The 16,484-nt window shown below is 35.3% G+C and overlaps 1 protein-coding gene across 11 annotated transcripts in view; it reads right to left on the bottom strand.

Moving 5' to 3' along the window:
* Positions 1-16,484, bottom strand: part of pcmtd1 (protein-L-isoaspartate (D-aspartate) O-methyltransferase domain containing 1) — a 46,057-nt gene that overhangs the window by 15,987 nt on the left and 13,586 nt on the right. For 5 of the 11 annotated variants that reach the window (XM_087308175.1, XM_087308180.1, XM_087308176.1 and 2 more), the window contains 3 exons: positions 6,195-6,294; positions 5,795-6,107; positions 1,815-1,917 (listed from right to left, as the gene is read on the bottom strand). In XM_087308175.1, coding sequence (XP_087164301.1) covers positions 1,815-1,917; positions 5,795-6,101 — 410 coding nt within the window. In that variant the 5' untranslated portion in view covers positions 6,102-6,107; positions 6,195-6,294. 11 annotated transcript variants of the gene reach the window in all.

The raw sequence follows: 16,484 nt of genomic DNA, 5'->3' as shown, positions 1-16,484 counted from the left end.
ATGTTTGGTGACTAAATATTATTTTAATAAATATATCTGTTTAGGGCGAAGCAGTGGCGCAGTAGGTAGTGCTGCCGCCTCACAGCAAGAAGGTCGCTGAGTCGAGCCTCGGCTCAGTTGGCATTTCTGCGTGGAGTTTGCATGTTCTCCCTGCGTTCGCGTGGGTTTCCTCCGGGTGCTCCGGTTTCCCTCACAGTCCAAAGACATGCGGTACAGGTGAATTGGGTAGGCTAAATTGTCCGTAGTGTATGGGTGTGTGTGAATGTGAGTGTGGATGTTTCCCAGAGATGGGTTGTGGCTGGAAGGGCATCCGCTGCGTAAAAACTTGCTGGATAAGTTGGCGGTTCACTCCGCTGTGGCGACCCCGGATTAATAAAGGGACTAAGCTGACAAGAAAATAAATTAATTGAATAAATATATCTGTTTAATTAATATGTTTTGTTTAAATACACCAAAATACATTGCCTATATTCACAATATAAATATAAATGTAAAAATATTCAAAATGGGGTGTACTCAATTATGCTGAGAACTGTATATATATATATATATATATATATATATATATATATATATATATATATATATATATATATATATATAGTCTTTGTCATGATAACATCCATTCATTTATTCATTTTCTTTTCGGCTTGGTCCCTTTATTAATCTGGGGTCGCCACAGCGGAATGAACCGCCTACATAAAATGCTACAAGTAATTTTGCAAGATATTTAACTTCAAGTCCAATTCAAAGACTTACTAGGTTAATTAGTCAGTAGCATTAGTGCAGCAGCAACCCAATCGTGAAAAACACACAAACACACACACACACACACACACACACAGGCCCTGTTTACATTAACAAGTCTTATAATGACATCTTAAAACGAAAACAATCCCCGTCCACACTGGCGTTTCATATAGCATTTCTGAACAGCTCTCCATTAACAATATAGGTGAAAACAAACATCACGTGACCTTACACACACACAGACAGACACAGACACAGACACACACACAAACACACACACACACACACACACACACACACACACACACACACACACACATACATACAAACTCAAACTCTGTCATTTATCAAGGATTTACCACTGGATTGCGTCTCACTTTAGTTGTTAATTGTGATATTTAATTAATTTCGTCTCTATCTAATGACTTTACGTCTTTTGAATCTATCTGGTAATGTGTCACAGCGTCAGTACACTGCTTCAATCTTTCGCTTTCACACTTGTACTTAGTAGTTTTAGCGAAAACCTAAGAAACTTTTGGCTGGTTCCTGTTGGTTGTGCACCTTTTTTACCAACCAAGTTTGTCGACGCCATTATAACGACACAGATCACTCTGCCTATTCATGCCAGAGTCCTGCGAAAAAAGTGACTGGCAGGTGGTAATTTGTGTGTAACTTAACTTTATTTATTTATGAGTTGGTTATGGGTAAAACAAAGACCATGCGGGTCAGGTAGTTGAAACAGTAGGCTATAAATAATTAATTTGTCATGAATTAAATTTCCATAAATAATTAATTCACCGCCGCTTACGACAATGCCATCATCCATCGCAATGTTTTACATTAGACATCGTACGATGTCAACATCGCCCACCCCTAACGTGTATATATTATGAACACGGTCAAACCAGGTAGAAACAGACCCATGATACCCATGAATCACCTATTAACTATTTCATGCCTAAAAAACATAATTTTTTTGCAATAGTACTTATACTTCAAGTAGAGTTGTTATATTTTACAATAAAATCTACAGCAACACAATGCGAAATAAAACTTAAACATGCCTGTCAAAGCTGTCGCTGTTTTTGATGAAGTCATCGAGTCTTTCGTTTGCGTACTCCACAACATCCTTGTGAAGCTCCACGCCATGATTTACTCCAAATGGACCTGGAAATAAAGATGAAAAATGATCAAACCTCAAGATATTACCAGATGTTTCCAGTGACGAGCAAAACTATTTTGATGAAAATGTGCCATGGCGTTCATCTTCAAAAACATCTGAAAGAAAAATGAAGCAGCACAACTTTAGTCTTCCAACACTGCAATAATCAGAAATGTTTCTGCAGCAGCAAATGAGTATATTAGAATGATTCTGAAGGATCGTGTATTTTCACAATTTTGTTTTTAATCTGAGACTTGTTTTATTCTTTGAAAAGAAACTTTGAATGATCGTTTTAAATGTTAACCCTTAACCCTTTCAAGGCAGGCGTTGCAGATTTGCAACAGTTAAAAATTAACTACCTTATTACTCCAGATACATATTTTATGAGTTTGTTTTACTCAGAAGTACCACTGCAGGACTTGGTCGTCCATTTGCAACAAACAGTTTCCCCACTTGCTCACCAGATGACACACAAAAAAAGGTTCTTGGAGTACCACATGACAAAGTGACTGGGAAACACGACCAACTCAATGAGGATTTGAGATATTGGATTTGGATCCCATATTGTTTTTGTTGTTGTTCTGCCACTGAAAAGCAATTCGTTACATTGTTTGAAAAGTACATAAAAAATTATTTTTCATATCATATTCAGTCGTCCGTGTCTAATGATCATACTGAGCCAATGTTGCAAATCTGCAACATCCCAGAACGCCTTGCATGTGAAGGTCTCTCTAAAAAAAAAAGTCAGGATTACGCCATATGATAATTTTCCCCAAATATCAGATTTTTCCTGTTTCTAAAAATTTATTTGAGCCTGAAAGGGTTAAGGCCTGTTCACACTGGGATGCTTTTTGCTTGCGTTTTTCGACAACACTTACCTTCTTGTGACTAAATAAAGGGCGCCAATGTGACCGCGCACACTACTGCACAAAAACTCAGTCATAAAAGCATCATTTTTAAAGAAAAGCCCCATGCTTGTTTTTTTGTCCTTCTCCACCAATCAAATTTGCCACTTTTGTTCAAGTGCACGGAGCCGCTGAAGTTACAGTAAACAGCACTTAGAGGCGCTTAATCGTAAAACTGTCAATGCGAGCGCACATTAAAGAAGATGCCCAGGGGTGATATGTACATGGAGAATTGACAAGTACTTGAAAAAAAAAAACTCTTTTTTTGGCCTGCAGTGTCTCGCCTTAAAGGATCACTTCCTCTAACAGGCCTGAAAGCTCATTTATTTAGTAAGAAAAAGGTCTTCACTGAAAACGCACATCACGTGACCACACACACACACACACACACACACACACACACACACACACACACACACACACACACACACACTGGCATGCGCTGCAGCATATCTACCCAGATGAGAGCTGTGCTCATCGGAGTGTTCATCAAGGATCTAAAGCTGGATCTAATCTCACTATATTTGTTAAACGTGATATTTAATTCATCTTGTTGTCTATGTCTGACGAAATATTCCCCAACTTTGGTCTTTTGAATCTATTACTTGTTCTCAGGTAACGTGTTTTGGCTGAGCGCAAAGATAAGTTAATAACAATTAATGTAAACACGTACATTCTGTATATTGACTGATTGTTTGCCTTTATTTTCGATAATGTCTAAACTTAATATACTTTATACTTTTATAATGGCCATTGTCGTAAATTTTGACATCTCATCAATTACAAATTATCAGACCGGAGGTTTTGAATATCAGAAAATAGACTTTATTCTCCATAATAAAGCCGAGAAAGAGCAGAGCAGACCCCAGAGCATTCTGAAGTCTCTCCTGGACACCTTCCTAAAGTCTCTCCTGCTCCTTCTCCTTTATTTATGTTTTTGACACACCCCTATGCGTCTCTTTTTAACTTTTGACCATTTTTGAATAGGTTTTCAAGTCTAAGGGGTCCTGCTATTCTTGGCTCTCAGCCCACTAGCTCATGTCAACAGAGATGTTACAGGTCTATGTCAGCAAAGTATAGATGCAACTTATGCAAAGGAACTAAGTGTTTACATACATTGTTATGATAGGATAATAACTTGATAATATGTTACTCATTCTAACTTCTGAAACATATAGCTTCATACAAGTATTTAACATATATAATCAGTGCTTTACATATTCAGTTATTCTACACAATCAGTCATTCAGCCTTCTCCTAGTGTTGCTTCTGTGCAGGCATACTCATCTTACACAGACATATCACTGTATTTTTAACACAGGATGGCATGTTTGCTGCAAACACTACATACATTTTGTGAAGAGAAAATTAACTGCTTTACACTTAGAAAATACTTCATACAGAGAGAATAAAATCTTCTTCACCATTACTGATTATTAAAACTGATATTGAGCAAAAGAGAGGGTATGTTTCGTATTTTCAATGAAAGTGAAAAGAGGCAGTGATGTTATAGGCTTCGTTTTGTTATAAATATGCATAGAGTAAAGATGACTCTCATATATGCAGCACGACGCCTCAACATTTCTGCTGTCTGTTAAGTTGTTAATGTCGAAATGAAAATAGCAGTTCCTTAAATCATGTTTTCATTTTATTGTTAAGATAGTGAAACAACGAAGCCAGCATGATGTGAATAAGGTTATAAAGTACACTGTTCGCTTTGAAGATTTACCGACATGTCCTCGGGAGTCTGTTTTCCATATCAAACTTGCGAAGTGTGAACTTACAAGGACAGGATGCAGGACTGTGTGTGGGCTACTTAATATTGAGGAAAAGTCCCAATCAGATAGGTGAATGTCTGCAGCACCGCCTCCGTTTTCAGATGTCTCAGTTTTCCCCCATCCACAGTGACGGAGCAGCAGCGTTTTAGAATGAAAACAGCTTCTTCAGCGATTCCAAAACGCTCCGTTTTCAGTGCTCGAAAACTCCGGCGTAATGTGGACGAATGACGTAATCGTAGCAAAACTTATGCGTTTTCAAACTAAAACATATTAGTGTAAACGGGGAATCCATTTCCACCTCGGCTGCATCAGATAAACCACACAGTGACATGAAGAAAGCAGATCTCACGTAATGTTTGTTAGAAATACTACAGTAAGGACTTTCCCAATAATTATTTGATGTATTTGTTGTGGAGTTAATATAAGCCTTTCTACAAAGTCGTTATGAAGTTCACAAAACGGACACACACAGCGTGCGCCTTTAACTTTGCATGGTTTATGCATGGCAAATGTGAAAGGATACAGATTAATATCCACTGTTGTATGGATATCCAGTATGTTAATGTACAAAATAAAGCTGATTTAACGTCAACAATCTGGGATTGAAGCATCTTTGTTTAAAACTGTACTGACACGCATCTGTGGTGACCCTTGATCACATTGATGATGATTGAAGATCACAGAGAGCTGAACAAGTCTTTTAATCCCAGTTGCTTTGTGCACGTCCTGCTTTGTTGATATGATTTTACGGGTTATTATGGAGGCATGTTATTACGCGGCTGTCAATCAAATCAGTGGGCAGGGAAACCGCACTTCTACGTCACGAAGTGGTCAGCCTCAAAATGCGAGGGATTTGGATCCTATTTTAACATCAGGAAATTTTTAAAAGAGACTTATTGTGTTTACTTCACTTCAATATGACGGTGGACACACTATAACTGCACACAGTTCTGTCCAAACAGCTTACAAAAGATGATTTTCATCATAGGTGCCCTTCAAGTGTTAACAAAAGTTATTTTTTATACAGCTTAAATTGTAATTTCTTCATTTTCTTTTGATTGCTATTTTTATTTTCAACAAATCCAAGTAAATTAAACTATAAAAATCTACAATCTACATACAAAAATTCTGTATCTGCTGTGATTTCTTTTCTTTTTTTTCAAGCTAATCCCCACATCCTGTATTGGAGAGTTTCTCACCTATGATGAGGCCCACCATGGTGCTCAGGTATCCAGTGCCACTGCCGAGGTTTAGAAAAGACAACCCCTGCTGCAGTTTCAGCGCCTCCATCACTTCAGAATAAATGCAAGGTGCCGACAGATGTATATTCCCATGCTTCCAAGCCAGATCCTTGTAGGCATTGTCTCTGTATCCCTCCAGGTAGTAATCTCCACGGTCTATTGCTCTAAAGGCCTGCTCCACACGCTCCGTACGGATATATTGGGCTTCCTTCAGGTTGTCTATCAAATCATCGTTGTCCTCGCCAGCGCTGACTGCTCCCCCCATATTCCCCTCACAGCCAGGAAAAGAAAAGACAAATAAATAAAAAAAGAAAGGATGCAGAGGAGGTGCGAGACGGATAACTAGAGCGGTCCTCACATCCAGATGAAATGCTGGAGCGTTTCTCCACAGGGATCCCCAATCGTGATGCCTGTGTCCCACACAAATCACCTCAGACCATTCTCAGCTGCGCCAAGATCTGAAGATTGAGAAAAAACAAAGGGTGACATGTTAGATCTCGCTCTCTTCTTTCACACATTTCAGTTTACCCTTCTCTCCAGGAACAAAGAAGAAGCTATACTGTGTGATATCCTCTGTGCACCTGATACCTGCCGGCTTTGATTCTGTAACTGGGTGTTGCATGTACCTGATGTTACCTGTCTTACGCAACCCGCTTTAATATTGCAGAAGTCCAAGCCTGAAGTCTTATTAGAGGTCTAATATGATAATATAACTGCCTAAGCACATAAACTTTTACTGGAAGCATGTTTTATTTAATGTTCTTTTAAAAATGCATTGTTTAAAGGGGACCTATCATGCAAAAATCACTTTTAAAGGGTTATGAAATCCCCCCACACTTTCGGTTCAAGTCTACTTCAGAATAAAATTTTTTTTTAAAAAGCATCATAATGGGGGTGGAGCTCTGCGAGGAGAAGCAAGAGTGGGCGTGGCCAGCAGAGCAGGGGAGAAGGAGGGGAGCGAACATCTGTTGTCAGTTAGCTCACAAAATAAGACAAACCATAAGGAGACGCATGAGTTTTATGGTTTACAAAGTTAAAATGCAAAAAAAAATTAACAGTAATTGAATGCCCTGCTACATTTGTTATTTGTTATGTCATATACAGATAACCACAATTTATATCATTATAAAGATAATCATGTTTATATAAACGCTAAATGAGGACTTCTCCCTCAATCCCGGGTCTGAATGCAGACTCACTGCAGCAGGTCTCTTGCCCTGCCCATTTCAACCATTAGCCCTGCTGGTAATCTGGAGGATTTAGGCGAACACAGCAGCACGGCGATGTGTTCTAAATGTGAACGAACTCCACTGATAAAAGACAAAGTCCGCCATACTCTTACAGCTCTCCCGACAAAAATGCTTGCTGCACACAAACAGCTTTGCTGTATCTTGACTAACAGGATCGCGGGAAAAAACATACAACAAACCCCGTAGATCATGAAAAAAAAACACATAAGAGCCTTTATGAACGGCTATATACTGTGTGCCGTGGGGGACGTGGTCTCACCCAGTCATCAACATAGTGTCTCACAGCTTGGCACTGGCAGGTCTATGTCTTGTCTTCAGAAAACATGTGCAGTCTTGAATAACTAAGAAGCAGGCTTTTCTCATAGGATAAGAAAACTCCGCTATGAATAATAATGAGAAACCGACACGTCATCTTTGCACTTGCAGTTTTGTGCTATGTCTCCGATTTTGATCCCGCCCCAGAAATAATTTTAAACTGAAATTTATTAAATTAGCTGTCAAAATTATTCAGTTTTCCACACAATTAAAGCTGACAGGTGCTAACATTGTCTTAACTGATGCTCAACACACACAAATCTGTTAAAATCTCAAAAAAGTACTTGAGGGTTTCTTGAACCTATAAAGGAGGTTTAAACACAATTGTGTGGCAAGACTCAGTAAATATAACCAGCTTATAAATATACAATGTTTTAAGTTTATTTTTTTTAATAATCAGATTTGATAAAAAGGGTCTGTAGAAACACTTTAATTGACATTCTCCCTTTGTACGTGTCATTAGAGGGAGAAACCCCCCCCTCCCCCTCATTAGCATAAGATTTGTTTTTGAATCAGCCACTATGTTGACGCACAGGCATTTGTAGCTCCGCCCTCTTTTAAAAAGAGAACAATCTCATTTGAATTTAAAGTGAGAGTCAACAAATTGGCACAATTTAGACAAAAGCCTAAAAGAGGCAGTTTTAAAGAGTTATAAAACATTATTCGTGCTGAAACTTCACATACACACTCTAGGAACATCTGAAATTGGGCTGGGCGATCTGGCCTAAAATCAAAGTAGATAAAGTACTAGTACTAGTACTAGGTAAAGAACTTTTTTAGCATATAAAGCAATATTTTCTGTACTTTAGTAGATATGAGAGACTTGCTTTGTTTACCATATAAGTGGATCCAATTGTATTTGGTAAAAGGTATTATTTTTTATATCATGTATTAAGTTTCTAGTCATGATACTCCCAAAGTCAATCCCCATAAATCCGCAGATTTTTACAAAATTCTGTGCAGAAATAGCAGAAAGTGTCTGCAGATTCTGTCTCGCCCTACTAATGACTTTGCAAATAGAGCTGTTGAAGTAATTTGGTGAAATTGTACTTCTATCACAGAGAAAAAAAATATTGCAATGAAAAATTTTTCAATATCGTGCAGCCGTATTACAAATAGATGATTGGGCCTAGCATATTACCAGAGCAATGTGATTACAGCAGTTTTTGCAGTGATATAGCGCATTAATAATCTAGTAATATAAAAAATATAACATTCTGGAAGTAACTTCCCCAGCTATGTCTATAAACAATCTGAGACCACAAATTACAAGTTGAGTTTAGGGGTGAGGTAGGGCAAGAGGCTAATAAAAAACAATTAATGCGTAACTTAATAAATAATATTAATGCCCTAACATTAACTTCCGATCGCAGCTGTATGCCTATCCGAGCTACTGGAATTACGTCTTGTTTATTCATAATTTTCTGCTGAAATACAGGTAAGCAACTGTTTATCTGGGAGAGGAATAGAGGAAATGTTCTAGTACCATAAACAGTGTGTATATTACATATATAAAGCACATCGTCCTGTTATATTTTAAAATAATTATTATTGCTGTCTCCATAGACATCCATGTGTATTTTAGAAACCTTAAATGGTATGTTTTGCTTGTAGTCAAGAATGTCTGAAACAAAAATTAATTTTAATGGTTTCAAAGCACGAATAAATTGTGATTTATAACAAGCGCTAAACACCTCTTTCTGCCTCAGTGTGCGCCGTCAGATTTGAATTTGAGCAACTGATGTGCGCTCTGAACATACTGATCACACCAGTGTGATTGCATGCTTTAGGGATCAGCCAAGGTTGTTCACACCAGTGTGATCATATGCATGAAAGGGTTAGGTATAACAATAGTATTAATAAGTAAATAAATTTGTTTATATGATATAACTGCTGACTTATGCAAACAGTTTTAACAGTGCAGAAAGCGGCTTATTACAATGGAGCCTTACGAAAACACCTTATTACAAGTCTCAAGTGATAACATAATATAAAAAAGATGATATTCAGGACATCTGAGAATCTGGTTTCAAAAAAAGGTTATGCTCTTAACAACTGAACAGCCTTTGAAAGCATAAGTGACATTTTGGGCTGCAGAAAGGACATTTGGAAAGTGTCAGAATTTGCATGTTTGGTAATTGAGTTAAGCTGAATAGCTGTGACCTCAAGGATTTCCATGAACCTGAACCAGATCTGGATTTAAAAAAAACAAAAAAACAAACAAACATGAGGCTTATTTACTTACAATGGTTCAGCGAGTACAAGAAAAGCCCAATTACTGTACATAGAAACACTCCATTCTCCACTCCAATTAGAGATGGCTTTGCGAAAGAACCATCCATCTAAAAACAGCCCATTAAATTGGGTTTATTTGCAGTGTTGATAAACTTCCTACTGAAATTGAAGAGCTCACAATATTTGCATTTGTATATATAGTTTTCAGAAAGACAACAGGTTTTATTTAACATCATAAAGCAATTAATGGTGGATTTCTACTTGCTGCTGCTAGTCAGAAAGAGCTGGGATTAGAAATGGAGTCGTTCTCGCAAAGCACCTAAAGTGACATTTGCAGATGTCAAATTGCAGATTTGCTAGAACACCCGTAGATGTTTGCATGCAAATGAGAACGTTTTTACAGGAAACTCACTCTACAACAAATCCTTTGGATGTAATGGTATTTACCATTCACAAGTGAAGATGAATACTTTAAAAGATTTAAGGTATATAATAAAGTGACCAGTGAAAACAATACTTTAATTCATTCATTTTACTTTGGCTTAGTTCCTTATTTATCAGGGGTCGCCACAGTGAAAAGAACTACCAACTATTCCAGCAAATGTTTTACATAGCGGATGTCCTTCCAGCTGCAACCTAGTACTGGGAAACACCCATAAACTCTCACATTCATACTCACACACAGACTTATACACTATGGCCAATTTAACTCATCCAATTCACCTATAGCGCATGTGTTTGGACTGTGGGGGAAACCGGAGCGCCCAGAGAAAACCCACACCAACACAGGAAGAACATGCAAACTCCACACAGAAATGCCAACTGGTCCAGCAACCGTCTTGCTGTAGTGCGACAATGCTAACCATTAAGCCACTGTGCTGTCGAAAACACTGCTTATAATCCTTAAAAAAAAATTGTAAATGTCTGAGGGATTTTTTTTATAGTGAAATGTCATTGGACCAAAAGCTTAGACACTCCCATTTGTGCAGCATGATGTCATCAACATATATTTTTTTAGAAATAGGGGTGGGCGGTATAAACAAAATACTATTTCATAATATGAGGAATTTTATTTCACGGTATTAATACTTTTAACAATATAAGCATTTAAATAGGTAGTTATTCCAAAATCTACAAAAGGTTATAAAAAATAAAATTAAATACTTCAGAAATTAAAGTGACTTTTTTCCCTCTTTTATTTGAGCCTTAATTTCAAACTCCGGAGCTAATGCCGATAACCAGTGTTGGGCAGTAGTGTCACAACAAGTAGTGACGCTACTACAGTAGCTTAACTACATTTCTCAGTAGCGTGGCGGTAGCGTCGCTACTTTCTAAATCAAATGGCTTTTCTGTAGCGAAGCTATTATTTTAAGCATCTAGCGCCCACACAAGCTACATTTGCTGATCGCGGATTAATAAGTGACGGCACTGACATTCACGGAGCTGTGAGGCCGGTATCTAGCTGATGAAAGTAAATCCATATGGTGGCGAGAATGACGATTTCTTCTTCTTCCTGTTTATGGCGTTCAACAAAAAGGTTTTTTGGGGGGTTACTGCCACCTCTCGCTCTGGTCGGCGATGTCACCAAACAATCACTGGGCTGACACAAGAAACTTGCTTGATTGAAAGATGACTGAGAGAGAGTCTGTCTGTCTGTATCTATGTCTGTCTGTCTGTCTATCTATCTGTCTGTCTATTCATCCATCCATCCATCCATCCATCCACTGTATGTATATATATGTATATGTATATATATATATATATATATATATATATATATATATATATATATATATATATATATATATATATATATATATATATATATATATATATAGTTTCCTCTAGTAAAGGCTAAAGTATACTATGGTAATTACTATTAGTTCATGATAGTTACTAATGGTACTACATTATTTAGTGTATACAATTAATGAATAGTTGTAAATATGTAATACAATATAATGTGTATTGCTAAATATTTCACTTTACTATAAATTACTAAATTATTATAAATGGTAACAACTGGCTTTATTGGATTTTTATTTTTTGCTGTTACATGCTATAATTTGTTTCTGTTTAGTACAGCATATTATTTACAGTAAATAACTGAACAATACTGCCTCATATGTTTCATTGACAGTTTTATTGATCACTAAGATATGATTGACTTTGATTTAAGTTGCTTTGATTTAAAAATGAAAATTGCAAAAATAGCTTAGATGTAGCTAAGCTACTTTTGCCAAGTAGCTTTTAGCTTAGCTTGCTACATATCCCAGGGGGGTAGCTTTTAGTGTAGTTAAGCTACATTTTACATAGAGTAGCTAATAGCTTAGCTCACTACATTTTTCAAGTAGCTTGCCCAACACTGCCAATGACTATACTGTCTGTTTGTTTTTCAGAAGTGCTTAATAACAGTCAGATTTAAGATTTTTATTCTTCATATATAATAGCTTCTCACAATAAATTAACATCAGACCCCAATAGAGTTATATGATGATGTTTATGAGATATGCAATTTATAGCATGTCTGATATGGGACTGGGCAGTATTACAGTTTAGTTCACGCTGAATAAACTGGTAGTCATTAAATATTTTTAAGCAAATTAATGAAACGCCTTTAATACTCAAGGCATGAGATGACCTAAACAATAACATAGCCACACTCACTTATCTACATGTTGCATTATACAGGAAATCTAATTAGATATTCAATCCATAGCATTTCTGACATGGAACTGGCAGTATCACAGCATATATAGTTTGCATAGAATAAACTGTCAATCATAATAGATTTTTTTATGCGAATTATTTAAACCTTTTTAATGCCCTTGGCATTAAATGACCTAAACTCTAACAAGCATAGCCACGCCTACTCATTTACATGTAACATTATACACAGAATGTAATTAGATATGCAACTCATAGCATTTCTGAAATAGGATTGGACGGTTGCGCGAAATAAACTATCAACCATAACAGATTTTTAAAAGTTAATTAATTAAACGTTTTTAATACTCTCAGAATTAGATGACCTAAACGCTAACAAACATAGCCACACCCACTCATTTCCGTGTCACGGTGGAAACAGAATTAAATTAGATTAGCAATTCGTAGCATTTCTGATATAGGACTTGACGGTATTATAGCATAGATAGTTCGCGCAGAACAAACTGTCAATCATAAAAGATTTTTGTTAAGCAAATTAATTAAATGCTTTTAATACTCAAGGCAAGAGATGACCTAAACAACAACATAGCCACGCTCACTTATCTACATGTTGCACTATACACAAAATCTAACTAGATATGCAATTCATAGCATTTCTGATACGGGACTGGCAGTATTACAGCATATATAGTTCGCATAGAAGAAACTGTCGTTCATAATAGATTTTTTACACAAATTATTTAAACCTTTTTACTGCTCTTGGCATTAAATGACCTAAACTCTAACAAACACAGCACTCATTTACATGTCACAGTAATCACAGAATTTAATTAGATATGCAACTCATAGCAATTCAGATATAGGTCTGGACGGTTGCGCGAAATAAACCATCAACCATAACAGATTTTTAAAAGTTAATGAATTAAACGTTTTTAATACTCTTAGCATTAGATGACCTAAACGCTAACAAACATAGCCACACCCACTCATTTCAGTGTCACGGTGGAAACATAATTGAATTAGATTTGCAATTCGTAGTATTTCTGATATAGGACTTGACGGTATTATAGCATAGATAGTTCGCGCAGAACAAGCTGTCAATCTTAAAAGATTTTTGTTAAGCAAATTAATTAAATGCTTTTAATACTCAAGGCATGAGATGACCTAAACAATAATATAGCCACGCTCACTTATTTACTTGTCGCACTATACACAAAATCTAATTAGATATAAAATCCATAGCATTTCTGACATGGAACTGGCAGTATTACAGCATAAATAGTTTGCATAGAATAAACTGTCAATCATAATAGATTTTTTATGCGAATTATTTAAACCTTTTTAATGCTCTAGGCATGAAATTACCTAAACTCTAACAAGCATAGCCACGCCTACTCATTTACATGTCACAGTATACACAGAATTTAATTAGATATGCAACTCATAGCAATTCTGATATAGGACTGGACGGTTGCGCGAAATAAACCATCAACCATAACAGATTTTTAAAAGTTAATTAATTAAACGTTTTTAATACTCTCAGCATTAGATGACCTAAACGCTAATAAACATAGCCACACCCACTCATTCACGTGTCACGGTAGTAACAGAATTGAATTAGATTTGCAATTCGTAGCATTTCTGATATAGGACTGGACGGTATTATAGCATAGATAGTTCGTGCAGAACAAGCTGTCAATCATTAAAGATTTCTTTTAAGCAAATTATTAAACGTTTTTAATACTCAAGGCATTAGACGACCTAAACACTAACAAAGTTAAACTTTTTGACTTCACTAATGTATGTTTTTTTCGGTCTACATCGCCATTACATCCTTTTTCTTCTTTTCTTTTCTGCATTTGTCTTCCATTTCAGCTCTTTCCTGTACTGCTGCCCTTTGAGTCTCCTGCACTAAAAATACTGCAGGGAGGATCTGGGTCAAACCTCCTACTCTGTTTTGTACAAGACCTGATTGCAACCCTACAGAGACTCTCTGTACATCAGTATACAAGTTACAAAAGCGAGCGCCACTCGTTACATGTCTCCGAGCGTTAACAAACAGGTCTCGAGCACTGTTTATCACACTGTAAATCAATAAAAAATGTTAATAGACAAATGGTGGTTTTCGTGCCATTGTTAACTGGCTTTTATTGTAGAGCAGGTTGAGCAATTGCTGGATTGTTATTGGGTTAGCAGGAGGAACTGGAACAGTTTGTTATAAAGCTGAGCTGATCCGTCATTAATGTGTTTAAACTTGCTGGTTGCATAATTGCAGCATTATCACACTACACCGATGCTCGGCCAGAACAAATATGCTTACAGTTCCTCTAGTGAAGATATTGAAGCTAAATATAAAGTAGTCTTTATTAGGTCCTTTTTCTTCTGAAGCCACATGTCAGCCATGCATTACGACGTACATCTGTCCTGCTAATTACAGAGTGTTGCGTTTCACAGGGACACATTTAAACAGTCTGCATCCTAACTGGAGGCTCCTGGCCTCATGTTGACTCCTGTACGGTCTGTCTGACCCAGTGAAAGCAGAAACCACAAACTCTCAGAGGATTCATTCCAGGACTGGATAAGCAGAAACGTGTCATAACAGAGAGAAAACCAACACACCAAATACAGGACCAATCCTGTAGGGCACATAATTAATAATATGAAATAATATAATAATAATAATAATAAGATAAGTTGGCGGTTCATTCCGCTGCGACGACCCCAGATTAATAAAGGCACTAAGCCGACAAGAAACTGAATGAATGAATAAATAAATATAAATAAATAAATAAAAAACAAACTAATAATAATATTTATAATAATAATAATAATATTTATTATATTCATGTATATTTAAATATAAATAAATATTTAAATATAAAAAATAAAAACCAAACTACTACTACTAATAATAATAATAATAATAAAGTTATTATTTTTATTAGTTTGGGCTTGAATATTTTTTTAGATCTTATTTTATTTATTTATATTTAAATATAAATTAATAAATATTTAAATATAAATAAATTAATTAGTTAATTGAAAAATATTCAAACCAAACTAATAATAATATTTAAAATAATAAAAATAATAATACAATTATTATTAGTTTGGTCTAGAACATTTTTTTATTTAGATAAGTATTAATAATAATTATTTATATTTAAATATTAATAAATATTTAAATATAAATAAAAACAAACTAACAACAACAACAACAACAATAATAATAATAATAATAAAAATAATAATAATAAACTATTATTATTAGTTTGGTTTTGAATATTTATTTATTTATATTTAAATATTTATTTCTTTATTTTACTTTATTTTTCCAATTTAAAAATTGCTGAGGTTAGTATTATTAGCCCCCTTAAGTAATTATTTTATCAATTGGGGTCAAACAGCATTTTTGCATATCGAATGAGATTTTTTTTATGATTTTTAAATTATGTTAAGGTCCGTTTCTTAACAGAAATTAGATATTAAACACACAATTGTACATACAGTTGAAGTCAGAATTATTAGCCCCCTTTGAATATTTTTTTATTTTTTAAATATTTCCTAAGTGATGTTTAACAGAGCAAAGAAATTTTCACAGTATGTCTGATAATGTTTTTTCTTGTGGAGAAAGTCTTATTTGTTTTATTTTTGGCTAGAATAAAAGCAGTTTTTAATTTTTTAAACACCATTTAAAGGACAAAAATATTAGCCCCTATAAGCAAATTTTTTTCTGATTGTCTACAGAACAAACCATCGTTATACAATAACTTGCCTAATTACTCTAACCTGCCTAGTTAACCTAATTAACCCAGTTAAGCCTTTAAATGTCACTTTAAGCTGAATAGAAGTGTCTTGAAAAATATCTAAAAATATATATATATATATTTACAGTCATCATGGCAAAGACAAAATAAATCAGTAATTAGAAATGAGTAATTAAAACTGTTATGCTTAGAATTGTGTTTTAAAAAATCTTCTCTTCGTTAAATAGAAATTAGGGAAAAAATAAACAGGGGGCTTATAATTCAGGGGGGCTAATAATTCTGACTTCACCTGTATATAAATGTATTAAAATAGTTACTTATTTAACTGTATACTAAGCAACTGAATATACATTAGTTGTGACTCTAAAGAAAGATTATAACCAGCAGTGTTTATAGCATCAAGGCTTTGCTCTG

This window comes from Danio rerio, chromosome 24, assembly GCF_052040795.2.
Source record: "Danio rerio strain M-AB ecotype USA chromosome 24, GRCz13ab, whole genome shotgun sequence".
NCBI classification, from domain to species: domain Eukaryota; kingdom Metazoa; phylum Chordata; class Actinopteri; order Cypriniformes; family Danionidae; genus Danio; species Danio rerio.
This window is presented reverse-complemented; position numbering and strand designations above follow the sequence as displayed.